Consider the following 26,879-nt stretch of genomic DNA (forward strand, 5'->3'; position numbering starts at 1 on the left):
ACAGAAATGTATCCTCTCGCTGCTGGCTCTAGAGGCCAGAAGTTCAAGATCAAGATGGGAGCAGGGCTGTGCTCCCTCCAGAGGTGCTGGGGAAGCCCCTCCCTGCCTCTTGCAGCTCCTGGTGGCTCCAGGCCACATGACTCCCATCTCTGCCTGCATCCTCAGCTGGCCTTTCCCCTCTCTTCTCTCACACGGACGCCTGTCACTGGATCTAGAGGTCACCCTAATCCAGGATGACCTCAAGATCCTTAATGGCATCTGAAAACACGTTTTTTCAAATAAGGTCACATTTGAAGATTCAAACCCCCTAACCTGGGGGTTAGGATGCGCACATCTTTTGGGGGCGGTGTCACCATTGAACCCACTACGGTGGGCACTGGCATATTTTCAGCATAGTCTGCCTTTTCTCTTTCTCCTGGCTTGTCCCCACTTTCCTTTTTTATCTATTTCTTTTTTAGAGACGGCTAAAGTTTTGCTCACTCCTCTCACATCCCTCACACCTCTTATTTTTCACTTCTGGGCCTTTTCCTGACCTGCCCCGGCATCTGTGACTTGCTTCTGCAGCCTGAGTTACAGGCAGCAGGACAGGGGCTGGGAGAGCTCGACCTCGTCACCGTCACGCATCGCTGAACACGCAGGACAGCCAGCAGGGGAGCATTCTCCAAGTCTGTGGTGCCTGGGCCGCTGAGCCCAGCAGAAGGCCTTTGCATGAGGCTGCAGGCTCCCTGGGGGTCTGGAGGACGCCGGGTCACCAGGTGACCACAGAGGCCAGTTCCCCTGGCCAGTCAGCTCCAACCACCTCCCTAACACTTCCCTCCTTGTGCTCTGTCCGTCGGCCTGAGGCTGTCTTCCTCAGTTTTGGGGGTACCTCCTGGTCACCCCATCTCTCATTGTTTCCCTGAGTGTAGAGCTCCATCCTGACACACCTGGCGGGGTAGGAGGGGTTCAAATCCTGGCCCTGCTCGGTGACCGGGGCAAATCATTTAATTCCTGGTCTCAGGTTCCTGTTCTGTTTGGTGGGGATTATAGTAACACGCACCTCATCAGGCCACTGAGTGAAAGGCTGCAAGCAGTGTGCTCACAGCAACGCCCGGACTGCAGTGGGTGCTCAGAACCGTCAGCTGCAAGCTGACCCTAAAATTCATGGGGACCCCAAATAGACAAAACAATCTTGAAAAAGAACAACCAAGTTGGAAGAGTCACTTGCTGATTTCAAAACATCTCACAAAGCTACAATAATCAAAACAGCATGGTTCTAGCCTAAGGACAGACATGGAGACCAATGGAACAGAATAGAGAGGCCAGAAACAGGCCCTCACATCTGTGGATGCTGGATTTTTGACAGGTGGCCATGTCCAGTCAATGAGACAGGACCGTCTCTTTCAACAAATGGTGCTGGGACAATAGGACTGCCACACTCACAGGAATGGAGTTGGATCCCACCTCACAGAATTAACACAAACAGTAACTCAAAATGAATCAAAGACCTAAATGCAAGAGCTAAAGCTGTACAGTTCCTAAAAGAAAACCCATAGGGGTGAACTTCACGACCTTGGATTGGGCAGCGGATCTTGGGTTTGACACCAAAAGCATGAGCAGCAAAGGGAAAAGTAGACGTACTGGACTTTATCAGAACAACCATCAGGATCCTGACCTCCCGTCCCTAATTGTGTGATCCCGGGCTGACGGCCCTGAGCTCTGAGCTCCTGCCTCTACAGAGGGGATGGCGGTCATGGCCTTTTGTTGTTTGGGAGAGTCAGTCGCGGGAAGGACTCAGCTCTGTGCCTGGCATGTGACACAGTGGCACTTAGCTGGTGTCAGCGGCGATGCTGATGGTGATGATGACGATGGTGATGCTGGTGGTGATGATGGGGCTACGAAGAAGAATTCCCGCTGAGGGGGACCTGTTTCCGTAACACACACACACTGTGGTCGCAGGGGCCGTCCTCCTTCTCCTCTGCAGATTCTTGCTCCGGGCACCCGGCGGACTAGCTCAGCAGCGCTTCAGCCTCTGAGGCGTGAGTGTGAGAATGTGTGTATGTGAGTGTATGAGCGAGGGAGTGGGTGTGAGTGTGTATTGTAAGTGTGAGAATGTAAGTGTATGTATTTGTCCACGCGAGTGCATGTATGTGTAAGGGAGTGTGCATGTGTTATGTGTGAGTGTGTGCATGTGTGTATGTGAGTGTGTGACCTGCTTTCTTCCCTGGCCAGCGGGGCCACTATGTGGACACCCCCTGGCAGGGTCATTGCTGCCCCAGGGAAGGGCCACAGCCACTGCTGTGTTCTGTCCCGAGGCGCCCCGTGCCCTCGGTCCTCAGTGGACGGACAGCACCTCCAGTGCACAGGCCACAGCAGGTGGCACTGTGGTTAGACGTGGAGGGGGACTTCCTCATCCTGGACAGTCCTCAGGAGCTGCTCACATCTTTGCGTGTGGTGCTCGGGGCTGGGCAGTGTGGCTGCGGGTGCCTGCACGGCTGTTCCTGTCCCTTGCTCCACGAGGGCCCCAGGCAGGGCTGGGGCGTCTTGCTGGCCGCCCTGCTCTCCCCTCCACTGGGCAGCTGGTTGGTGGCCCTGCGGGTTTCTTGCCTATCTTCACGGGTAACTGCATTCTTTTCCTCTGCTGGTTTTTGGTGAACATGTTCTTGCCTTTTCCCCATCTGACATATTTTCTCACTCTCACCCATCAGATCGAGCCCTCTCTGGCAGGGCTGAGAGCATGGGGAGGGTCCCCTGCTCTGATGGTGGGCTGGGCTGGGTTTCCTTCACGCCCATTCTCACCCTCAGGGGTGCTGTTCTCGGCACCTTGCCACGAACATGTGTGGCTATTGTCTCTACTGGAACTTGACCTCCCAAGGGTTCTTGGGGCATCCCACATACCTGGGGAACCCCCGGGAGCTGGAGGTCAAGTTCTGCTCCTCAAAGCTGGCCTGACGGCCACTTGGGGACCATCACGCCGCTGGGTTTGTTGAGGACCAAGGTCACAAGCTGCCTTGGTCAGAAGCTGAAATTCAGGATGGGGAGGGGTGTCTGGGCACGAGGACCAGAGACGGGTTTTCTGATTATGCTGAAGTGTCGAGGAGGCATTCAAGCGGGACTCCCAGACCATGCCATCTGTCCACGGCAGCTGTTAGAGACAGGGAGATCGGGTCTCACGGACAGCCAGATGCTCCCTGCCTGCTTGAGGTCCGGGTCACCTTGGAGACTTGGAAGCCAGGCAGCTACACTCTGGGCCGGGCCGGGGTCTTTTCTCTAAGGAAGGACATACAGCAGGAAGCACTGTGGTTAGACTTGGAGAGGGACTTCCTTGTCTTGGATGGGCGGCAGCTTGAGTCTTCATACCCAGTCCTTGGGTGTGGGGAGCATGGCTGGCCTGAGGCCGGTGGATGAGGAGCTATTCAGAAAGAGAATGCTTTCCATGCGGCTGTCCCGGGCCTGATGGACACCCCAGAGCTGCCCCGTCCGACGCAACTGACAATGAGGGAAATGGTCTGTGTGCACTGCCCACTATGGGTGGTAGCCCTGGCCTCACATGGCTACTAGCATTAGAAATGTGGCACAGGGACCAGAGACCTGAACTTAAATGTTACTTAATTTTACCTGATTTAAACTCCACAGCCACATGTGGCTGGAAGCACGAGGCCTTTCTGGAGGGAGGCCGGCAGGGGGTGGCCCGTTCCCCAGGGAGCGAGGCGGCCGGGTCCTTAGGGCAGCCTGTGGGTTTTCTTCAGGGGCCCGGGTTGGCCTGGGTCTGCTCAGGTCTGTGCGTGATCGCGTGTCTGCCCACGTGCCTGGGTCTGCCCACGTGCCCGCGTGTGATCGCGTGTCTGCCCACGTGTGCCCGGGCACACGGCGAGCGGGGAGCCGGGGAGGGGCTGGGTGTCGGATGCGGGAGGAACGGCTGCCGCAGGGCTCCCCCGCATGCCCCCAGGAGCAGAAGTTCTGCCAGCGCTATGACCAGCTCATGGAGGCCTGGGAGAAGAAGGTGGAGCGCATTGAGAACAACCCCCGGCGGCGGGCCAAGGAGAGCAAGGTGCGCGAGTACTACGAGAAGCAGTTCCCCGAGATCCGCAAGCAGCGGGAGCTGCAGGAGCGCATGCAGAGGTGAGCGGCGGGGGGCTGGGCCCACCCCTCCCCCCTCCCCCCTCCCCTCCCCTCCCCCTCCCCCTCCCCTCCCCCCTCCCCTCCCCCCTCCCCCTCCCCTCCCCCTCCCCCTCCCCTCCCCCCTCCCCTCCCTCCCCTCCCTGCCCTCCCTCTCCCTCCCCTCCCTGCCCTCCCTCCCCCCTCCCCTCCCTCCCCCCCTCCCCTCCCTCCCCCCTCCCCTCCCTCCCCCTGCTCTCCCCTCCCCCTCCCCTCCCCTCCCCCCTCCCGTCCCCCCTCCCCTCCCCCTCCCCTCCCCCTCCCTCCCCTCCCCCCTCCCCTCCCTCCCCTCCCCCTCCCCTCCCCCCTCCCCTCCCTCCCCTCCCCTCCCCTCCCTCCCCCCCTGCCCTCCCCTGCCCTCCCCTCCCCCTCCCCTCCCCCCTCCCCTCCCCTCCCCTCCCCCTCCCCTCCCCTCCCCTCCCCCTCCCCCTCCCTCCCTCCTTTCCTGCTTCCCAGGGCCTGGGTCAGGTCGAGGCACTGTCCACAGAGGCACCCTGGCCAGCGTGAAACAGAAAGCACAGCAGCGTCTCAAACGGGCAGCCCAGGGGCCGCATCAAGCCCTTGGATGTGTCCCTTGGTGCCTGCCCAGCCTTAATAATTGAAAGAAGCTTAAATCCATTTTGGTGGAGTGAGTTCTCCTTCCTTCCGGTGTGCCACAGGCTGGTACCTCCCAGCTCCGTTCATTTATGCGGCCCCTGAAGGCAGCTGAGTTTGAGATCCCTGGTGTGGATCAAAGGAGAAGGATGCTGGTCTCACGTGGTAGCCGTGAGGATGGGGTGGGATCCTGCGTAGGAGTGCCCAGCGCAGAGTAGGTGCTCGGTGACATGCGGCCGTGACATCTGTTGTCACACAGATAAGGTGGTGGGCCACGAGCAGGGATGCTGGATTTCACTCTTTACTGGACACTCACGGTGCGTATCTCACCGAATGCCTCCTCCAGTCCTGGGAGCCACGTGCCGCCTTATCCCCGTGGTACAGGGGAGACGTTGAGGGACAGGTCCGAAGAGGCAGAGCTGGGCTTTGTCTGTGGGTCTGTGTGGCTGGCCTTTTGGTGGGCATCTTAGGAGAGAAAAAGGGTCCTGGCATTTCTGGGTGAGTCTGGGGGCTCCATGCCCTCCCCTGGACCCCTGGGCTCGAGGCTGTCTCTGTGGGTGTGAGGCCTGGCCCCTCCTCACTGCCCACACGCCGCCTCTGGGGAACCTGTGGGCTCGGGTCTGTGCCGCTGTGCTGGCCGCGTGTCCCTGGCTGCCGAGGGGTCGATCCTGAGCGTGTCCCTTTGGTCTCCAGCAGGGTGGGCCAGCGGGGCAGCGGGCTCTCCATGTCAGCCGCCCGCAGCGAGCACGAGGTGTCCGAGATCATCGATGGCCTCTCGGAGCAGGAGGTAAGTCCACGGCCTTGACCCTGACCTCAGCTCCACCCGCTGTGTCCCCTGCGCGTGGAGAAGCTCCCAGCGGGAAGCAGAATTCACCTGCATGCTTGAAATCAAGGGGCTTGTTACTGAAGTGTGGGCAGAGGCAAGGTGGGACAGTGGGGCACCGGGGGAGTAGACATTGCCCATCCCCAGCCTGAAGGACAAGCGGGGAGAGGGGCCTTCCTGGGGCTGTGGAGGAGAGGAGGCCCCCTGGTAGGACATGGCCAGGAAGGGCCCCATCCATGATGCCACAGCGGGGAGGAAACAGGGGATAAGTACCCCCGCCTCTCACTCCCCAGCCCCGCCCCCGTCTACTTTCAGTGCTTCCCATTGGTTGGGCCTGACCAGAAGCCAGAGGGCACGAGGGCCTGAGAGCTGTGGTTTCTAGGTCAGCCGCCCCGTGCCCAGAACTGGGGGCAGAGGGGGATTCCCATCTCACCAGCTGTTCACCAAGCCGGGGACCTTCTGTCAGGAGTTCCCAGATGACCTTGTATCAGCCAGGTGACCCTGGCTGTGGTCACCAGAGCCCAGAGGTGACCAGGAAGCAGAAAGAAGAGGCGTTTGCTCCTGGGGCAGGGCTGGTGCTGGCCTGTCCCCTCCCAAGTCTTGTCGGTCAAGCATCTAATGTGCCAGTCCCCCCGCCCCACCCCCATGTTCCCAACATCACAGTAGACAAGAAGCAGCGTCACAAGAGGAGGGGCCACATTCTTCCTCCCCGGGGCCTTGTGTCCAGGCAGAACTTTTGTCCAGATGGGAGGCGCTGTGGCTCCAGCTCAGCGCAGTCATCTCTAGCTGCACGTGGCTATTTAAATGGAAATTAACACAAATGAAATAAAATTAAAACTTCCGTTCCTCTGTGGCACCAGTCGCATTTCAGTTGCTCAGAAGCCACATGTGGTTAGTGGCCCCATGTTGGACAGAGCAGGCAGTAAACACCTGTATCGTTGCAGAACATTCTATAGGGTAGCACTGCTTAGGCCACTGATTCTCACTTCGGACAGACTTAAGAGTCCTGGGGAGGGGGAGTCCGGCTTGAGTTGCAGTTTCCTAGGGCCCTGCCCCAGGAGTTCTGATTTAGCCAGTCTGGGGCGGAGCTCAGGAATCTGCATTTTCACCAGGCTGTTCACGTGAGTCTGATGCAGGTAGTTCAGACTCTCTGGCCGTTAAAAAAGAGCGTTCGTTTTAAAACTTCACGTGCTGTGTCCCTGTTTTGAACACCCTTCAGTCTGCAGAAAGCAGAGCTTGGAAAACCTTTGTCCTCACACCTGTGGGTTCGCTCGAGCTCCTGTCCCGCCGACGCTGTGGCCACGTACACGTCCCACAGGGGCACGTGGGAACAAGAGGAGGGCGGCCCTTTCCCGTGTGTTCCCTGCCTCATGCCGGCAGGGCGCCTGGCATCCCAGCTGGTTCAGTGTCCCCCTCCCACCCACCCCGGCCCCCATCCCAGAGGCCCACTTCCCCAGGTCCTGGCCGCACAAGAATGCAGCTGCCAGCGTCCCCAGGGATGCTGAGGGACCAGCTTTCACGGGTGATGGTTGGAAAGGGAATTCAGGGCAGAAACTTCACCCCACGCAGCCCAGGCTGACCTGAGGTTCCCTGGGAGGGTGGGAAGGAGGGAGCTGGGCGGGAACGATGCTCTCCATCTGGGGGGAGCTTGCGGTAGTCGGTTGGGGAGAGGCAGCAGAGCAGGGATGAGGTTCCTGCCAGGAGAAACCCTGCCTGGGCTCTGCCAGTGCTGTGTATCTCGGACAGCCGAGGAGATGGGGGAGGTGAAGGTGCTGGAAGGCTGCTCCAGTGCCAGGGAGGGTCAGGCCTCTGTGGGGGGCCCGTCTCAGCCGAGGGTCAGGGCCCTGCCCCCGCTGCGCTTCCCTGCCCCTGTTGGGAATCCCCAGCACTGAATGGAGAGCCTGGATGTGGGAGGTTGGGCAGCGGAGCCTTTGAACCGGCTGACCTTGGCCGGCCTGGACCCTCGCCTGCCTCCGGAGATGGGTAATTAATCGCCAGTAATGGGCTGGCTGCAGAGATTTGGGGAAATGAGTCCAGCGGAGTGGCGGCTCAGAGCCTCTTAATAGCCATCCTGATGCATTAGGAGTGAGCCCGCCTGACTCCTGCTGAGCCCGGGGCTGGGCAGGCTTGGTCCCCAGTGGGCACGCTTGAAGGAGCTGGATCCAGGACTGGGGGTGGGTGGCGGGCGAGGAAATGGTTCTGCAGCCTCACCGGGCCCCCCCAGAGCAAGGCAGCCCCCCACCCCCACCCCGCGTGCCCTCTGCAGCTGGAGGGCCAGGCCCCGTCTCCTGAGCTAGTCCGGCCCAGCTGGGCTGCACATCTTTCTTGCGGTATTTTATAGCACTTGCGTTTCCAAACGGAAGATTCATTGCTCCCCTCTTTCTGCAGATAAGGTGGCTGCTGCTCTCTGCATTTAATTTAACAGCCCTGCCCACCATAAACCTCTCTGGGGCCGCCTTTAAATTCTCCCTTCCCCTGCACGGGCTATTATTTTTTAACTCATCATCCGCTTTCTCTCTGGTTTTGCGTTTCTCCTGTCTTGCCCGGAATATCCCTACCCTCTGCTCTTCACCTGGGTCCCCGGTGCTGGCGCAAGCACCCCTCCCCCTCCCCACCCTGTCCCCGCTGTCTTGTGCTTTCCAACCGGAGCCCTCTGCCATCTCCATTTCCCTCCAGAACCTGGAGAAGCAGATGCGCCAGCTGGCCGTGATCCCACCGATGCTGTACGACGCCGACCAGCAGCGAATCAAGTTCATCAACATGAACGGGCTCATGGACGACCCCATGAAGGTGTACAAAGACCGCCAGGTCATGAACTTGTGGAGCGAGCAGGAGAAGGAGACCTTCCGGGAGAAGTGAGTCCCCGTCACTGGGGGGCGGGCCTGGCCGGGCCACCCTCCCCTGTCCCGGGAAACCCGTCCTGTTGAGGCTTCTGTTGGCTTCCTAGGGCTGCCATGACACATGACCACCAGCCGTGTGACTTTAAACAACAAGAATCTATCCTCACACAGTTCTGGGGGCTGGAAGTCCAAGATCAAGGTGTGGTGTGGGGTGGTTCCTTCTGAAGGCTCCAGGGGAGAGTCTGTCCCAGGTCTCGCACCTGGCTGGCACCTGCTGGTGGCCGGCGATCGTTGTCATCCCTCGGCCTGGAGATGGGTCTCACCGTCTCATTGTGTCTTCACGTGGTCTTGTTTCCTGTGTGTCTCTGTGTGTCTTCTCCTTTTCCTATAAATTCACCAGTCACATTGGATTCAGGGCCCACCCTACTCCAGCATGACCTCATCTTAACTAATTATATCCGCAAAGGACTCATTTCCAAATAAGGTCACCTTCTGAGGTGCTGGGAGGACATGATATTGGGGGGGACACTATTCAAACCAGTACAAAGTGTCAAGGCAGTTTTATGTGAAATGGGGCAGTGTGTATCAGAAGAACAAGGCAGGAGGACCTTCGAGGCTGGGCTGAAGCCTTGGGCAGGGTTATGTGGCTGGCCGGTGACTTTTCGGTTTTCATTTTACTTGGAAAGCGGCTATTTGTGGAGCGCATCCTTCATCACAGACACTGGACAGATGTTTTCTGGGGTTTGTGCATTTGTCCCTCTTATCCCTCATAACAGCGTTACCAGGCCATCCCCATTACGCACATGAGGAAACAGAGGCTCAGAGAGGTTAAGACACTTAACAAAGGTCACACAGCTTGCAAATGGTGGAGGCAGGATTCAGACTCCCCCAGCTTCAGGGCAAGAGCTCAGCTGCAGTGGAGAGGCTTGTCGGGGGAGAGGGGGCTATGGGGCCAGGGAGCAGGGTGGGGGGGTCTCGGAAAGCAGAGGCAGGAACTGGATGCTAAGAGGTGAAGCTTGGGGGTTCTTCTAAAATGAAAGAGTAGAATGACTGTTTTGGGGAGACGAGTGAGGAACCAGATGGAGAAAGTGCTCCTTTCCCCCACCAGACTCAAAATGTGTGTCCCAGGGAACCACATCCTGGGCACAGAGCGCCTCCTCAGGACCCAGGACCCCCATAAGGCAAGAGGGTGGGAGACTGAGGCAGAGGCCTCAGCGCTCAGCCAGGAGGGCGTGGGGGACTCAGCTGCAGGGCGTCCACATTCACCTCCGCCTCCCGAGAAGGCCTCAGATTTTCTTCAAAAGAGGTGTCCCACGTTCTCCAGCCACCCACCGCGGGGCCAGGCCGCAGGGGCTGGGGCTGTCTCTGCCCTTTGCAGAGCTGGGTGGCCCCAAAGTGCCAGACTGGGCTTCAGGGACGGGGATGGCTCTGGGTCGTGGGCAAGGCTGGGGTGCCTCAGCCAGGGCAGACACCAGGACTTGGAAATGCAGGAGGAGCGACTGAAGAGGGTCTTGTGTGGAAAGTTTTTGTTTGTTTGTTTAAATGGCTTTTGATTATGGAAATTCTAAAGCATACATAAAAACAGAGGGACGGTGTAATGCACCTTCGAGCGCCTAACACAGATGCGGCGACCTTCCACAGGAAATAGCGCTTTGGGGAGCAATTCCTCCCATGTGTTTGGGGTTTACTGCTCAGAGACAGGAAACGCAGGTAGTTAGCGGCTCATTTCTAGGTCCTCACGGTCACAGACGTCAAATCAAGTCATCCCGTGTCTGGTGTTGTACAATTTAAAAACCAGTGAAGTGACTGTAGGATGGTCATGGATGCTAAGAATTACTGTTGCTTTAGGTATTTAAATTCCCCCTGGTATGTTTGATATTTTATTTATTTATGCTTTCTTTAAAAAAAAAAAGAGGTTTCTGGGAATGCTTTCTGTGTTTTGGCCTTTCTAGATTTTTCATGTTGCTGTTCCGACCTAAGGATTTCACACTGTTAGTCCAGTAGCTGCAGAATGGGGGCCCCAGGCTGGGCTGATGTCTGCTGAGACCCAGTTTGGCACCTTGAGTCTTTCAAGGTCCTGGGTGACCTCTCGTTTTCAGCGGAACTGATAGCACTCAGGGCCTCGGAGAATCACGTGCCGGTGGCGTAGAGTTCCATCACTTACTGTTTCTGTGACTTCGAGCAGCCACTTCCCCTCCCTGAGCCTCAGTCTCCACGTCTGTAAAATGGGTGTAGCCTCAGTGCCTCCTCGCTTAGCCGTCTGGAGGTACCCAGTGTCAGAGTAAACTCTCCGGAAACATGGCAGAGGACCCAGGTGTAGGTTGGAGGGAGGTGGAACAGGTGACCTAAGAGATTCCCAAGTGTGCTTCTGGGTCTCCTGGGGCCCCATCTCTGCGTGGGGAAACCCCAAGGAAGGGATCTGTGGGGAAGGAAGTGTCACTGGGGCAGGGAGAGGGAGGAGAAGGGAAGACTGTCTGTCTGGAAAATCAGGGCGTTAGGCCGCCTCCAGCTTTGCGAGCTGCCCCAGGCAGGATCCCAGGCTGGGAAGCCTGCCTCTGACTCGCGGCTTCCTCTGGGAAAAGAGAAGAGGCCGCTCTGGCTTCTCCAGTGTCTGGTTGGGGAGCAGGGGAGGGACCCACTGGCCTCCTGCCCAGCCATCTGGAGGGCTGGGCAGGACCATCGCCAGCGCTGGCCCAGGCTCCCTCCGGCGGCGGCGGGGGGGTGGGGGGACCCCGGGGCCCCTGCGTCCCCAGCAGCCTCTCCTCTCCCCAGGGAGGCCGCGGGGCGGTGGCGCGTCTTGGGGACGGGCGGGCCGAGGCTCCACCCAGCATCCCCGGGGCCCCAGCAGCCGTGACCCACATCTCCGCCCCCGCTGTCCGCCTGCTCCTGTGGCCCTGACATTTCAGTCTGGCCCAGCTCTTTCCCAGTAATTCTCCCTGTTTCGCAGGAAGCCAGTTGGTGGGGTGCCAGCTCCCCGCCACCCCTCCAGCTCGGGTCCCTTCCTTCCGCCTCCTGGGCCGGCTTGCCTGCCTCCTGGCGGGCACTCGAAGCCTCTGCTCTCACCTCTCAGGGTCCTGCCCCGCGACCTCGCCCGTGGCGGCCCCGCGTGGGCCGGGCGAGGCCCAGCTTCCCAGGCCCAGCCAGAGACAGAAACAAAGGCAGAGTGTAAAAGGGGGGGAACCCCACCGAAGGGCTGCATGTCATGTCCTCATTTTTCCTGGAACCCGCCTCCAGCAGGACAAACAAATGTATTTTCAAAGGCGCTAAAACCAGTGACTCACTCCAAGGAACGCCCTCCCTTAGCCCTCCGTCCCGCCTGCCGCGGCCCTTCCCACACCCCCCTGGGCTTAATTGCTCCGAGCGGGGCGGTGCTGGGCCAGCGGAGATGGCAGGCGCCCGGGAGCTCGGCGATCGCCCAGCTGGGCAGCCCTCCTCGGCCTGGTCTCAGGCCCGCCCTTCTCTCCCCGCAGATTCATGCAGCACCCCAAGAACTTCGGCCTGATCGCATCGTTCCTGGAGAGGAAGGTGAGTCTGCCCGCCGGCCCAGCGCCACCCGCCCCGCTCCCCTCTGGGGGCCACTCCTGGGGGCAGCCGCTTGGGCTGGGCCGCAGGACCCTCCCTCCCCACCCACGAGGCCTCTGCCTGCTGGCCCCATGCTCTCCTTGCTGTGTCAGACCGCACTTCCCTCCTTCCTCCCTCCTGGGAGCAGCAACCGCAGGCCCCGCCCCCTTCTCCCAGGGCGGAGCTCCAGGCTGGGAAACCCCAGGAGAGCTGTGTGCACCAGCTCCTCAGCGTGGCAGCAAGCGTCCTGGCAGACCGGACATGGGTTCTGGAAGCCGTGCCGTGCCTGGCGCCCTAATGAAGGCCTTATAGGCAAGAGCGGCGATCTTCCAGGGTGCTGGATGGAATGACCTTTCTAGGTCCCCCGATGGTCACTGTGCGCTGACACCCCTGATGGGAAGCCAGGCGTGTGGCTGGCGTGGGGTTTATCCTCATCCCCCTTCCGTAGAGCTGAGGCTTGAGCTCCGCCTTGCCCCCACACCCAGCCTGGAGCGGTGCCTCTTTCTGCTCAGGCTCCCTGTTGGCAGGTGGACACAAAGCGTCCCAGGAAACGGTACAGCCCCCTTTTGTGTACCCACGAGGCTAGGCTGGGCAGCGGCCGCAGCGGCCGCAGGTAGGAGGGAGCCGGTCTGGGGGGCTGGACGTGGCCCTGTGTCAGAGTCGCCCGCTGGACCCCAGCATCATCAGGGCGGAGCCAGACAAGCTTCCTGAAAAGGTTTACTTTCTGGGGCTGCTGTTCCGGGTGTTCAAAGCAGCGTTTCGCCGAATCTCGTCTCTCAGACGGGGTGTCTGCCCACTCCCGGCTTTGCAAATACCATGCTACTGGAGGCCTCATGCTTCCTTGCTGCGGGAGGGCGGTCGGAACCGGATCCAGGCGGGTATTTTAAAGGGTAACAGTTGTTCTCAGCATCTGCCCTCAATGAGCCGATACCCATAGAAGGAGGGAGATGGGGCAGCGTGGGGAAGCGAAATCTCTCCCGGCCTGAAAAACCAGTGTGGAGAAGTGAGCTCTATAAATAGCCTCTCCTCTGAGTGCGCGACAGCTTCTTACTAGGGGTGTGGACAACCCGGGAGGCTCCAGGTCGGGTCTCCCCGGAGACAGAAGCAGGGGTTTCAGAAATTGGCAGTTGAGCAGAACTGTTTGAACGAGGGAATCAGAGGTCTCTACGCTGGAGAATAAACTTTACGGTGTCCTTTGGCTAAGAGGCAGCCCAAGCTGAGACTTAAATAGAGCTTCCAGAAGGGTCTGAAGCTGGGGCTGCCAGCTGTGCCTTTGGGGATTGGCGGTTCCTGGTGGTAAGTGAGGCCAGTGGCAGGGCGGGAGCTCTGTGGACTGGCCAGCCCGTGCCTGTCTGCTTAGGGCCAGCCCGTGGCCGCCCAGCACAGGAAGGCAGTCTCCTGAGTTGTTCGAGGGGAAGTCAGACACCCACATCCCCCAGTTTGCAGATATTGGCCTCTGATTCTAAAATGTTTTTCTGAACCATTTTGCGGGCCATGCTTGTGGTCCGGTTGAACTTGGGAGCAGCCTCTGTTCACAGTCCACTCTAGGAAGTGGATGAGGACGCAGGGGGTTTGAGGCCCAGCTGTCCTCTGCACCCAGCGGCCCTCACGATTGCCCCTCAGAGGCCAGTTCCGGGCTTGGCACCAGCACCGAGCATCACAGAAACATTTTACCTTATCTCAGTAACAGCTGCTGGCATTGGCGAGCTGTCACCTGGACTGGGCCCCGTGGCCGCAGGGGGCGGCATCGTCGTGTTCTGTCCTTCAGTTGCTCTCTGAGGACGATGCCCTCTTACTGGTCCCGTTTGGACGAGGAGGTGGTGGGGTTCCAAGAGCGCCAGTCATTTGCTCAGCAAGTGGCGGTGCCAGGATTCAGACCCCGGTCCGCGGGGCGAAGACCGAAGCAGAGAAAAGACATAAACGTCCCAAGAGACGAAGAGTTGCGTGGCGACATTAGGCTGGATGCACGAGGCTTGGAAGAGGTCACTCAGGCCCCTAAATGTTAGGGAGGAGCAAGCTAGGGTGAGCGAACGGACCCGAGCTGGGGAGCCGGAGGCGTTGTTCTCTGGGGCTGGCATGGCAGGTGACAGCTTCGTCCTTACGACTGCCAGTAGCACCAACCACAATGCGAAGAGGTTAACACCTCTGCAGGGTGTGTTCTGTGGTCCTAAGTCCTTTACACGTATGTGTGTTAACTTACTTGGTCTTCATGACAACCCTGTGAGATACGTGCTGTTAGTACCCCTACTACACAGGTGAGAAAACCGAGGCCCAGAGAGGTTAGGTAAGCTGGCCAGGGTCACCCAGCCAGTACCTGGAGGAGGTAGGATTGGAAGCCAGGCCTCTGGCTCCCGGCCTCCTGCTCTGACCACCTGCACTGCACACGCCTCAGAGTTCTTTTCTCTCTCCATCCTGCAGACGGTGGCTGAGTGTGTCCTCTATTACTACCTGACCAAGAAGAATGAGAACTACAAGAGCCTGGTGAGGCGCAGCTACCGGCGCCGCGGCAAGGGCCAGGTGAGGAGGGGGCGGGGCGGGCTCCCGGGCGGGCTCCCGGCATGCTCAGGGGCAGCGTGCGGTGACATCTCCTCGTGTTTCTCAGCAGCGGGTCCCTCAGTTTGGGCCCCTTCCCTGGCGGCTGGGAGACCCTCTCTGGGGGTGTTCCTCCTATCCCAGCAGCAGAGAAGGGACCTGGGAGAAATGGCCGCTTCCACCCTCAGCCTGGAAAATTCTAGAACTCCAGGCTTGGTGACCCACCGTCCCTGTGGTGGATTAGGGCCGCATTCCCAGAGCAAGGGCCGGGCTTTCAGGATGACTTGGGCTGGTCTACAAACTTAACATTTAAAATTTAGAAAGAATTTTTGGTGTTTTGTCGCAATGCATATGTGAAAGAAAAAACAGCCAGTACTCTAGAGTGCCGTTTTTCAGACATCAGTGCTTTGGATATGACTGAAGGATGATTTAAGTTAGAGCAGGGCTTGGCAAACTGTGGCTCTCGGGTGAGTCCAGCCTGCCACCTGTTTTTGTGAATAAAGTTTTATTGGCACCCGGCCATGCCCATTCGTTGACATACTACTGCGGCAGCTTTTCTGTTACAACAGCAGAGTTGAGTAGTCCCGACAGAAGCTGCAAAGCCTGACATATTCACTATCTGGTCCTTTATAGAAAAAGTCTGCTGACCTCTGAGTTAGACGAAAAGGGAATTCGTTTAAAAACGGATTCTGTAAATTATGTTAAAGATGAAGGGGGTCAGTGGCACACATTTTAAAGGGGGCTTGCGAGTGTTTTGGTGTCGGGGAGATGGAGGGAAGGGGAGGGATTTGTTTCACTTCCGGGCTGTTAAGAATCAGCCCAGAGCAGATGCTGGGACTACGGGGGTGAGGGGGGGAGTGGACTTGTGCTGCAGGCGGAGGGATGCGGGCCGGAAGCTGCAGAAGCTCTGGGCACTGCTGTTAGATGCCGCACTGGAGGGGGTTGGGGCAGGCCCTTCCCTGGGGCCTCTGGCGTGGGGGACCGGACAGGGGAAAGGGACGAAGGCCGGGATTAGCATGTGCTGGGAGGACAGGACACAGAGGTTCTCTTAGGTGGGTGGTCCCTGTCATTGGCGTCTTCCAGCCCAGACCCCCACCCCTACCCCAGGGCCACCGTCTTCCCTTCCCGAGGCTGGAGAGAGCCGGACCCTGAGGGCATCAAGTCCAGCCATCACCTGTGGGGTCCCAGTGTCCCCTGTGAAACCATCACTCTGTGACCAAGCCCCATAGCCTACGATGGGTTGGTCCACGCAGCTTCCTAGCCTGCATCCCGTGTCTCCTTTCTTGCTTTCTGGGAACTGTGCCGGAGTGCCCACTTTTCTGTTGGCTAAGCCACATATAATCAGGGAAGCAAGTCTGCTGACGGGAGAGTAAACCCCTCACTGCATTCTGCACGTCAGGCTAAGATGATTGAGACTGAGCATTGGTTGTCGTTGGCCTGGATCGTTGAAGGGTGGCTGTGTTTGGTTTGTGGATAGGGTTTTCCTCTAGTTTTGTGCAGCCACCGTTGGCCAGCCTGCTCGCCCATCTAACAGATGTGTAAAACCGAGGCCTACTGGCTTGGCGCTATTCAGTTGTAAAGACCTAGCTGGGGCGTGTTAGAAATTGAAGTGCATTTAGGAATTTGTCTAGACCGAGATGCAGAAACTCAAATAAATGCCGGGGCAGGGAGCATAAATGTGCCGGCATAAGAGGCAGTAAGGAGGGCGTGGCGTGGACTGTGGCAAAATAAAGGGGGAGATAAAGGCCTCTAGATTGATTTTAAAAACGTTGTCGGCTATTTGTTGAGCATCTCCTGTGTGCCAGTTCTCTTGCTCGTCTTCCCAGTGCCCCCCGACTCCCTGCCTTCGTGGGGGCCCTGTGGGTGGGCTCATGAGGGCCTTGCTGGTGGCTGGGCTGGGGGCTCTGGAGACGAAAGGGTTCTGAGTCAGATGGGGAGAGATTGGGCCATTCTCACCCTGTGCTGAGAGCCACATTTGTGTGGAGGGAGGCAAAGACTGTGTGCTGACGTCATTTAGGGAGGGGCTATCTCCAGATGAGTCCTGGGGAGTCGGGGGCCGTTGGTGCCCCCTGCCCCTGGTCCTGGCTGCCATGCTTCCCACTTCACGGTGTTAATGCCTGGCTAGCTGACTCATCTGCCCGTCGGACATTTGTGTGCTGACACAGGGGACTCTGTGCTCGTTGTCTAGACCAGGTGTACACAGGTGGTTCCGAGTCAGCATGTCGGTGGTCTGCCTGAGAGGGTCCATCGAGTAAGGGACCCCAAAGATGAGGTTGAGGAACAGCCTCTTGGGAGGACGAGGACAGAGGTGAGGGTGTCCTGGGCAGAGGGAACAGCAGGTGGAAAAGCGCCAGGACACGAGAGAGTGCACAGTACCCTTAGAGTCCTAGGAGCAGGGGTCTCAATACCTTCCAGGGTCTTACATGAATGAAGGGATGGAGAATCCATAGGAGGCAATAGGGAGTGGTGAGGCCCGGGGCTAACTAGAGAGCTTGTGCCTCATCAGCTCCAGCTGACTCTTGACTACCTGGCCCTGTATTACCAGATCTGATATTTGATGATGAGCTGGAGATAGGGAATTATGTAAAATTGCCTGACTTTTAAATCTTAGGTCACGTAAGAACCAATAACGACAAAGCACCGGATAGGCTGGGCAACTCACATTTGCTCTCGAAATCTGTCCTCAGCCCTCAGTATAAGACCTCTGGGCTGGAGTATGGTAAGGCTGAGGGAAGAGGTAGGGAGAGGATTATGTGACTTGGGACAGAGTCCAGGGTCGGGGCCCTGGGGGCCCTGGAGTGTTTTATAGCAGAGGAGAAGCGTTGGCTTCGTATTTTCATCTGAGCTGCCCTGGGTCAGCTGTGGCGTCCTCAGTGCTGAGAGACGTGGGGCTTGTCTGGTGAGGTTTAACGGTCTGCTCAAGCTGGCGTCTCAGGCTGGGGCTCCCAGGATGGAGCAGAGATGCCTCTGTGCCCTGCCACTTGCAGAAAGAGAGAAGAAGGCAGGGCACGAGGCCCCTGTCTCCTTGGGAGATGGGACATATCTTTGGGGCTCTGCCCTCCCTCTCATCGGCTGTGGCTGCAGAGGCACCACGTGGCCCGGGCCCTGCCGGGGACGGAAATTAACGTGCAAACCCTGGAAGGACTCCTGTGCCAGGCAGATCCGCTGCCCTCACCACCGCCTGCCAGCCCTGTTCATAAGTATGGAATAAATGGGTCAACCCAAGTGTTGACTTTGCGGCCGTAACTCTTCCCTCTGCCCCGTGACAGCAAAGTAAACGGCAGACACACCAACCCTGCATCCCCTCTTGGTAATTCAAGGTGCAGTTGCTGCAGCAGGCCTGATGTGATAAAACCTGTGATCCTGCTGATAAAACTCCCAGTGAGACGGGTAGGGGTTCCCCAGCCTGGCACGGAGTGGGTGTGGGTGTATGTGCTTGGGCGCCTACACGTGGATGGACGGATGGGCACCGGCGGTGGCGGCCCCCCGTGGGCTGATACTGCAAGCAGATGGCGGTCGGGCGTCAGGCAGGCAGAGACCCTCTGCTCTGTGAAGCCAGAAGAGCCAGGTGGGAATGAGCCTGGAGAGCGATCCACCGTGGGGTGGGGAGCAGTCGGCCTCGGAGGCATAGCAGCCACCCAGGTGACAGCTCTGCTGTCCCATCCTTGTGTCCGATCCATCCTTGGCCCGCCTCTGGCAGCTCAGAACCCTGGGACAGGCTGTGATCCTCACGTGGTTCCCGTGGCTCCGGCCACGCCGAGGCTGAGGATGGCCACGCGGCACCGCTCAGCTTGTCAGCCCGACAGATGCCCCTCGGATGGGCCGCTCCCGCTTCACTTCTCTAAGGTTGACCCCCACTCACCTCCACAGAGGCGTCGGATGCACGATGTTGTGTCGTCATCCAGTGGGCAATTATTGAGTGCCTACTGCATGCCAGGGCTGTAAAGCTTCTCCTTCAGAGCCGCACGAGGCCACGATCCTGCAGGAAGCTAGAGAGAGGGTGTCAGCCGAGCCCAGCTGTCTCGGCGTCTCACGGCCTGTCCCGATTAAGAGCCTCTGAGGTAGACATGAGGTGGGACTTCCGAGGTGTCAGCGAGCGGGGCCCTTCTCCAGGCTACCGCCTTGTAGAAGGTGCATTTCCTGAGTTGGCTGGACACGGCCCAGGGCCAGAGACAGAGGGGTACCCACCTTCCACCAGCACCCCTCCCCTGGTCATTCCTGCCACGGTGATGAGGGGAGGCTGTCTCGGGCTCCAGGCTCAAACCCCCACGTCTGGGGAGGAGGGGAACCCACAGTGGGAAGTTTCTCTCCCCAGACCGTAGGCCCTTCTACCTTCTCCCGATACCACCATCCACTCCAGATTGGCCGTGGCCAGTGTCCTTGGGCTGTGCCCTCCTGGGGTCCAGGGAGGGACGTGTCTCGGGCTGAGATGGAGCTGGCGTCCAGCTGAAGTTCTTGAACTTTCACCACGAGGATTTGTGGAAACACAGACTGCTGGGTGGCGCCCCTCAGGGGGCTTGAGAATCTGCATTTCTAACAAGTGCCCTGGCAGCATTGCTGCTGGACCTCGGCCTTCGGGGCGTTTACTGGGGAGTCCCCACTGCCAGGGAAGGGGAGGGAAGGGAGCAGAGCGGCAGAAGGGGCAGTCGAGGCAGGGCACAGGCTCAGCGGCAGCCTGGACCAGCCCTGGGGGCGGTGCTCTGGCGCTGGAATGGCCCTTCGCAGGTGGGCAGAGGGGGCCATAGAGGCTGAGGGCGTTCGTAGCGGCTGAGGCCCCTTCTAGAAAGGGACCTGGCCAGTCCATCCTGGGGACCAATCCTGCATGTTTGCATATTTGCAAACTACACTCTACGGTGGTCCTGACCCGCCCCAGTGCTTAAGCAGAGAGTGGGCCGCAAGATGTCACCTCGTGTGTTCAGGTGCCACACGCCCCGTCGCGGCCTCACCACACCCTGTGCTGAGCCCCTTGTTCGTCATTGCTGTGGTTGTGTTTCGAAAGCGTGGATGGTTAGGAAAGGGGATATAAAATTCCTGCATGAAAAGCATCGGCCGTCTGATGTGTCTGGTCTCAGACCCTCGATGACCCGAGAGGGCAAGGCCACCCTGGCGTCCTCTGCGCTGCTGCCTGGCCCTGCCGTGGCTGGGACACGTGTTGGCCATTTGGAGTGTCAGGATGCCCTTCTTGTTTAAGAGAGGATGCCACCCACTTTCCAGAAGCTTCCCCGTATTCTGACAGAGGGAGTCGCAGGAATTCTAGCCCCCTCATGCCCACCCCCTGCCAGCCGTGCACACCTGGGCTTCGGCAGGAGGGCGCCGAGCCCTCACCTCCTGGACCCCAGCCCCCGAGATCCGGCTGTGAGTGAGTGGCTGGTGAGCGTGTGGGTGGTGCCCCAGCGTCCTCTCCTCGAGGTGAATCACCGGCCGAGCCGGGGGCCAGCTTGGAGCACCGGTGACGGCACAGCAGTTTATAGTTCATGATTCATGGATGCAGGGGCCACATTATCCCAGCTAATTGCAGCACTGGAACCCAGGAATGCTGCGGTCAGAAGTCGGCTTAACTATGCAAACTGTCGGGGAACCGAGGCTGTGAGGCCAGCGCGGCCCAGGCAGCACGGCCCAGCTCCGCAGCAGTGACCGGGGGTGGCCACGTGGCCCTCCTGGCGATGGGGGGGCCATGCTGCGGAGGGGGCTGTCCCCGAGGGTGAGTGCCCCTGCTTCCATCCCCCAGGGTGATGCGGCCGCAGAGGGGAGGGGGCCCAGCTGGGAGCTGCGCTGGTTGGGGTCTCCTCCTCGAGGCCACATGGGCTGTCTTCTCTTCCCACGGAGGTGGGCACGGGGACAGGGCGCCCAGCCTCCCACTCCTGGGGGGTCATGGGGGAAGTCCAGGGAGGTGGGGCCTGCTCCTCCCCCACCTCTGGCCTGCAGGCCCCCTTCCCCCCATCTCTCCTGCAGGCTCCCTTCCCCCATCTCTCCTGCAGGCCCCCTTCCCCCCATCCCTCCTGTCTCTGTCTGTGTCCCCCGCACCCACCCTCCTTCATCTTCCCTCCCCTCCCCCGCCCCCCCCCCCCCCAGCTCCCTGCCGAGGGACAGGTGACCTTGTTCCCAGTTGCTCTGTACTCCAGAGACTCCCGTGCCTCAGGCAGCTTGCACAGGGGACAGCGTGACCGGAAGGCATTCCAGGCCAGGGCTGGCCAAGCACAGCCCCCGGGGGGAGGGGCAGCCACCGTGCAGTCAGTGCCGGTTCCCAGACCCTGGCCGCCCCCCTGGGCCGGTGAGATCTACGGAGGGAGCGCGTAGCAGGCCCCAGACTGGGCTGAGCTTGTCCCTGCCTGCTGTGTGAGCGCGCGCGTGCTTGCCCCAAGCCGCCACCCCGGCCGGGTGGGCCTCCAGCTTGGGGGTCAGTTGGACTTTCCCGGGCCGCCCAGGCCTGAGGGAGGCAGCCGCTTCCGCTCTGCTGGGGACGGGATTGTGTCCAGATTTAGGGCTCCAGCAAGCAGATGTCCCTGATTCCCTGCCCAACTTTGTGCTAAGTGGGCAGGGACCTATGGGAGGCTCGTCTAGGCCCACAGTCGCCCAGACACATCCCGGGGGACGCAGTTCTCAGGAAGGCCAGGCCCCAGGGACCCAGCAAGCTGGGCTGCCGTTTTGGGAGACGAGAGACACGACCTTCTCATGGGCTGTGAGGCAGTGGCAGGGGAGACCCAGCTCCCCGTCGGCACCGTCTGAGGCGGACCACACCAAAGGGACAGGAGGACGTGGAAAATGTGAGTGTGAATCAGTCAGACCCCAGGAGGTGAGAGGCTGTGTGGGGCTGACAGACCTCCCATCCAAGCGTTTCAAGCTCGGCTAACAAGAATCAGGAAATAGTTACCAGAAGAGCAGCATTCGTGTGCCTGGGCCAGCTCCAGCCACAACAGGAGGGGGCCCCGGGGGAGGGCAGGCGGCGACCAAGTTCCGGTCTGTTTTGTCCTTCCATCACAACGTCACCATTCTAGGTGATGCCCCAGTGAACAGGACAGACGAGGTCCCCAGAGCTGTCACGTCCACGTGGGAGAGGGACAGTGCACAAGTAAATTAGCATGGTTCTTTCAGGTGGTAGCAACGGTTACAGACGGTAAGCTGGGGTCAGGAGGCGGTTGACAGGAGAGAGGGCAGCTTTTAGGGAGCAGACTCTGAAGGCTTCTCAGAGGAGGGATCCTTTGGGCTCCGACCTCAGCGATAAGAAGGAACTGGTCAGTCAGAGCTGGAGGGAGAGTCTCTCAGGCAGAGGACACAGTGAGTGCAAAGGCCCTGAGGCAGGAACAAGTGTGGCATCTTGCAGGAGGAGAAGGTGGGGATTAGGGAGGTGAGGTGGGCAGGGGGTAGATCGCCCAGCCTTGTGCCGTGGACCACTGATTTTATTCCAAGGAGCGGGACAGGATCGACTGACAGTAAAACAGAGCCTTAGCTGCCTCATGCAGCCAGCTCCTTGCAGGCAGAACAGACGTCACGGGCGAGGGTGCTGAACGTTGCTCAGGTTCTGGGGACACGCCTGTGTGCGGTGGAGTGCTGGTGAGTGTCTAACAGCCAGCTTTCGGGGGGGGGGGGGGGCGAAGCCCCGACTGTAGCGCATGCCGATCACCATGGTGTAAATGCTCCCATCATGCTGATTCGCTGAACGTAGAATTGGGAAGGGGCCGTGCATAGCGCCTCGGGGGACGGGACCATATCCTCCTTCTGCCGTGTGGATGCAGTGGCATACGAGAGCACAGATAACAGCCAAATGGAGTCAAGTAATTGGGAAGGGATGCATTTTGAGTACTTAACTACCATTGTTTTTATGATAATTTCTTTAATTGTAAGGTTGTGCATTTCCATTTTGAATAATGGCTGTTTTTAACAACTAACCTGCAAAATTCATGGAAACTGAAGTCTGCACTTGTGAGCTGGTATGCGCTGGCCCAACACACCTATATCTGTGTGTCTTATAAAGGCCGCCCTTCACGGGCCAAGGCGGCATCCCCTGCCTGCCTTTTCCTTCCAGGAAGACACGTGAACTGGATCAGAATGGTGGGGGCCGAATGTCAGGAAGGGGCTGCCAGCAACAGAAAACTCTTGTGTCTTGGTCCTGACCCCTGACCCCACTCCTCCCACCAACCTTGGGCTCCTGCGATCTCCCTTCCCCCACTGCCAAGAGATAGGGTGTCTCGAGGGCAGCCCCCTCCTGGATTTGCTCACTAGAGGCACTTGGCACGTAGTACATGCTCAGCAGAGTGTTTGTTGAATGAATGAGTGAGATTGTGCCGCAGTCGGTGTTGCTGGGTGTCGGGAAGGTCTCACCAGGCATTTAGAGGACCCGTCCTCTGAGCACTAAACCTCACCGGCTCCTCCCTGGATGGTTGGTACCACCTTTTCACTGGACTCTCTCCTCTCATTCTTGGAACCAATGGCCACCCCTTGACCCACTGCCGCATCGCCCTAAAACACGGCATGGAACACATCAATCCTGCCCACCCTCCACCTTCTGAAAAAAGCCCTCAGTGGCTGTCCACAGCTGTCAGGGCACCTCCCGTATTTCCGAGCACGGGCGTTAAAGCCAGTCCGGCTCTGTAGCCAAGTCCGGTATGTCATTCTGTAAGGACCGTGGGCGATTTCATGTCGGCATGCTTTTGCCTGAAGAAGTCCCCTCCCTGAAACGTCCCCTCTCACCCTTCTACGCCAAAAGCCTCTGGAGATTCAGCTCGGAGGCCTCCTACCTCGTCCCCGCTGGTCAGGACGAGTCACTGTCACACCTGCCATGTGCTGGGCCTTTTTAAAGCTTTCTCGTCCCTGCAGCCTCCATCGGTCCTGTCCTAGCTCCGAAAGGTTGGGGACTGTATTTTCTGTGAGCGTGCTTGTGGAGGGAATGAACAGTTTGGCTTAAACGGGGGTGAAGAGGGGCCTGGGATTCCCCAGGGTGAGAGGCAGAGCACCTGCCTGTAGGATCTTGCTAGGAAATGCTGTGTGACCTTCGGCGGGTTAAGGTCTCTGTGTCTTTGTACGCTCTTCTATAAAACAGAGACAGTGCCAGCGTTGTTGGGAGGATTTTATTAACTGCAGGTATCACATGAGGAGGAGAAAGCCTCGTCACATGTTCGTGTGCTTCATCAGCATTTGTTGTTTGTATTCATATCATTTTCTGCACAGCTCCCAGCCAGTCTGGGGCTGCAGCACAGAGCACGCTCAGTCTGTCCAGCACTCAGCGCTCCGGAAGTAGGGGTCCCTCGGGGATTTGAACTGATGGCTCTGGCTAACCATAGATCCGGGCAGGTTTTCCTCAGAGCTGTGCTGTGGTTTGGGAGGGACGTTCACGACCAAGCACTGGGCACGGAGCCCATTGTCGGCGTGACCGATGGCATGTCTGGAAAGCAAAGGTGAACCTCATCCTGCGCTCCGGAATCATTTGAGACGGTGGAGTCTGGCTTCTGGTTCTTCTCCCGTGTCCACAGGCATCCGCTGCTGCCCGTGGCAAGGGTCCTGGACGTGTTTTGTGAAACAGGGACCCCCGGAAGCCTTGCTCCTCACGCTGTCGTCCGGCAACCAACAGTATCTGGCGTCCCTGGGAACTACCTAGAAATAGAGGGTCTCGGGCCTGCCTCAGGCCCACGGAGTGGGAACCTGCATTTTCCCAGTATCCCCAGCTGGTTCGTGTGTGCATTTCAGTTTGGACAGTGCTAGCCGGTAGCAGAGGTGGGCACACTATGGCCTGCAGGCCGAATCCGGCCCTCCACCTGTGTTTGTAAATGGCTTTGTTGGCATGTAGCCATGCTCACTTGTTTACACTTTGGCTGTTTTCAAGCTACAAACGGCAGAGTCAGTTGTTGCAAAAGAGACCGATGGACCGATGGCCCTGAAGGGTCTACCATCTGGCTCTTACAGAAAGTTCTCTGGCTCCTTGTCTTATGCTCTGGTCGTCAAACCTGGCTGCCCATGGCAACAACCTGGGAACTAAACACGCTGATGCCGGCCTCTCACCCTGAGATTCTGATGCGACTGGTGTGGGTGGGTCCTGGGCGTCGGGACTTCCCAGAGCTCCTCAGGTGATCTGTGTGTGCAGTTGTGAGAACAGTGGCTTTAAATTGCCCATGAAACCCGGCAAGCGCCGTCCTGCAGTCCGCGATGGGCCTGAGATCAGCTGCGGAGACCTAGCGCGTGTGAATCGGCCCTGAGTTAGCCGTCGCTGTATCTGCTGTCCTCTGATGTCGAAGGCTTTCGGGGACAGAGGCGACTGACTGGGGCCTGGCAGTTGGACCTCCCTCTCACGCCGTCAATCTCCCAGAGTGAGAGGAGCATCCCCACGACAGCCGCTCACCTCCTGTGCCCACCAGGAGGCCAGGCAGGTGGTCACCATTATGCCTGACGGTCCCTCCCAGTGGAAACCACGTTTAAGACCAGGACTGCCCTGGGGTTTCTCCCTTTCATCCTTTTCCACTCGCATCACTCAGCTCGGGGCACACGGACACCTCTCCAGAGGGAGGTGGAGTTCAGGCCCCAGGAAACCGGGAGCCCGTCCATGGGGTTCTGCGCCACGGCTCCAGGGTGGCTCTGAAGTCGCCGCACCCACTTCTCCCAGAGGGTGAGGTGTGGGAGTCGCCTGCCCCTGCCCTGGAGTGTCAGGGAGAAGAAGGTCATGGGGTCTGACACTGGGATCGCGCATCTGGGTGGGACGCAACCGACGGGAATAATGACCGGGTTCTAGAGCTGACTAGGTCTTTGGACCCTCCTCACGAGACTGGGTGGGGGCAGGTGGGGGGGTGGAGATGGCAGGAGGGAGAGAGGCCTGGGTGTAACCAGGGTCAACTCAGGCTCTGGGTTTGAATCCTGGCGTTGCCGTTTCCCAGCTTTGGCAGTGCCTCAGTTTCCTCTTCTGTAAAATGGGAGCAAGATGGGGGTTGGTGAAGGAGATGAGGGAGTACATAAAACACGTGCCTGGCACGTGGCGCTTGGAGCTCTTTTTGTTACTAATGCTGTGAAGAGGATGATTATTCAGGGGAGGGGGTCGTTATGGGCTGGCCCAGGCCCAGATCGGGACTCGAGGAATCTTGCAAGGGGGCCAGGGTAGGCTAGGCAGAAAGGGGCAGGGATCCCCGTAGCACCCCCATCTGAGGCCCAAGATGCTGACCAGGGTGTGGAGTTGGGTGAGACTCTCAGCAGGGCTTTGGGGACGACAGGATCACGCCCGCTCCCCACTCTGGGACCCCCTTTTCCCTCGCTCTGAGGTGGGGCAGCTTTGCCAGTCTGAACCTCAGTTTCTTCCTCTGCAGAATGGGAGCAGTGATCACTGCCCTTTTCCTCCTGAGGCAGGCTAAGGGCAGTAAGTGGAATAGTATTGATATTTGCAAGGTGCTCGGCGTGCTGTGGGGGCGGAGCAGCCCCCCTGGACGACCCCCAGGTCACTGTTACTGCTGTTTTTTTCATCTTTGCCTTTATCCTCAGGACTGCAGAGGGGCTGGGAGCAGCTGGTCAATAGACTGTGCACAGCGCAGTGTCGGGCGTGTAGGAAGCTCTTGGGAAATGCTGGCATCTTCCGCAGTGGGGCTTCTTGAGGATTTGGAGGGGGGGACGGCGGCAGGAAGGCCCTGGGCAGGAGGGCGCAGGTGCAGACTTGCTGGGCGGCGACGTGCTGGCCGTGCCGGGGGCAGACGGTGGCCTGCTTGGCGGCCCAAGGATGAGATTCCAGGGGGCCTGGAGACCCCACCAGCCTGGACCCAGGGGACAATAACAGCTGCTCCAGGAGGGAAGCCTGGAGTCGGCTGCTGGGAGGGACGGCAGGTAAAGCTTTGGAGTGAGGCTGCAGCCCAGCCGGGCGTTCTTGGCACCAACGGTGGTCTTAGGAGACGTCACGCTCCCTGCCGTTGGAAAGCCCCGGCCCTGCCCTTTCTGGCCCTGGGCGTCAGGTTCCTGGGTGTGCAGAAGCCGGGCATGTCTCGCTGGTGGCCACAGCAGCCATGCCGAGCGGCCCCCTAGGAGGGGGAGTCCTCCTCAGTCGGCCGTGCCACCTCCCCCGGCTCTGGGTCCTGGTCCCTGGTCCCCCTCGTCTGCTCCGCCCCAGCTGCCATCTGCGGGGCCAGCTCCAGCAGAGGCTCCACGTGTCAGGGGTGACAGGCGGCCACAGCTCCCCGCTGTTGGAAGTTTAGTGTTTCAGGGCTTGGGGCGGTGGTGAGGGACAGGCTAGTTCAAGGACACTGGGCCACGCGTCGGGAATTGACAGCAACATAGCAGGGGGTAGAGGGAGGCTGTTCCCCCCCTCCAGCCCCTCCTCTTACAGAATAGAGAGAAGGGGGCAGACCTGAGCCAGGAGGTTCCGGGGTGGACACTGCTGCAGCCTCGGGAAGCCCACGGCTCCCCGTGAACGTGCGGGCCCCCGCTGTGTG

The 26,879-nt window shown here is 59.3% G+C and overlaps 1 protein-coding gene across 1 annotated transcript in view; it reads left to right on the forward strand.

Annotated features, from left to right (window-relative positions):
- Nucleotides 1-26,879, forward strand: part of NCOR2 (nuclear receptor corepressor 2) — a 221,843-nt gene that overhangs the window by 120,759 nt on the left and 74,205 nt on the right. Inside the window, 5 exon segments of the mRNA XM_073789935.1 lie at nt 3,929-4,101; nt 5,425-5,518; nt 8,231-8,409; nt 11,865-11,919; nt 14,374-14,471. Coding sequence (XP_073646036.1) covers nt 3,929-4,101; nt 5,425-5,518; nt 8,231-8,409; nt 11,865-11,919; nt 14,374-14,471 — 599 coding nt within the window.

The sequence above is a fragment of the Tursiops truncatus genome, chromosome 13 (genome assembly GCF_011762595.2).
Source record: "Tursiops truncatus isolate mTurTru1 chromosome 13, mTurTru1.mat.Y, whole genome shotgun sequence".
In the NCBI taxonomy this organism is placed as follows: Eukaryota; Metazoa; Chordata; class Mammalia; order Artiodactyla; family Delphinidae; genus Tursiops; species Tursiops truncatus.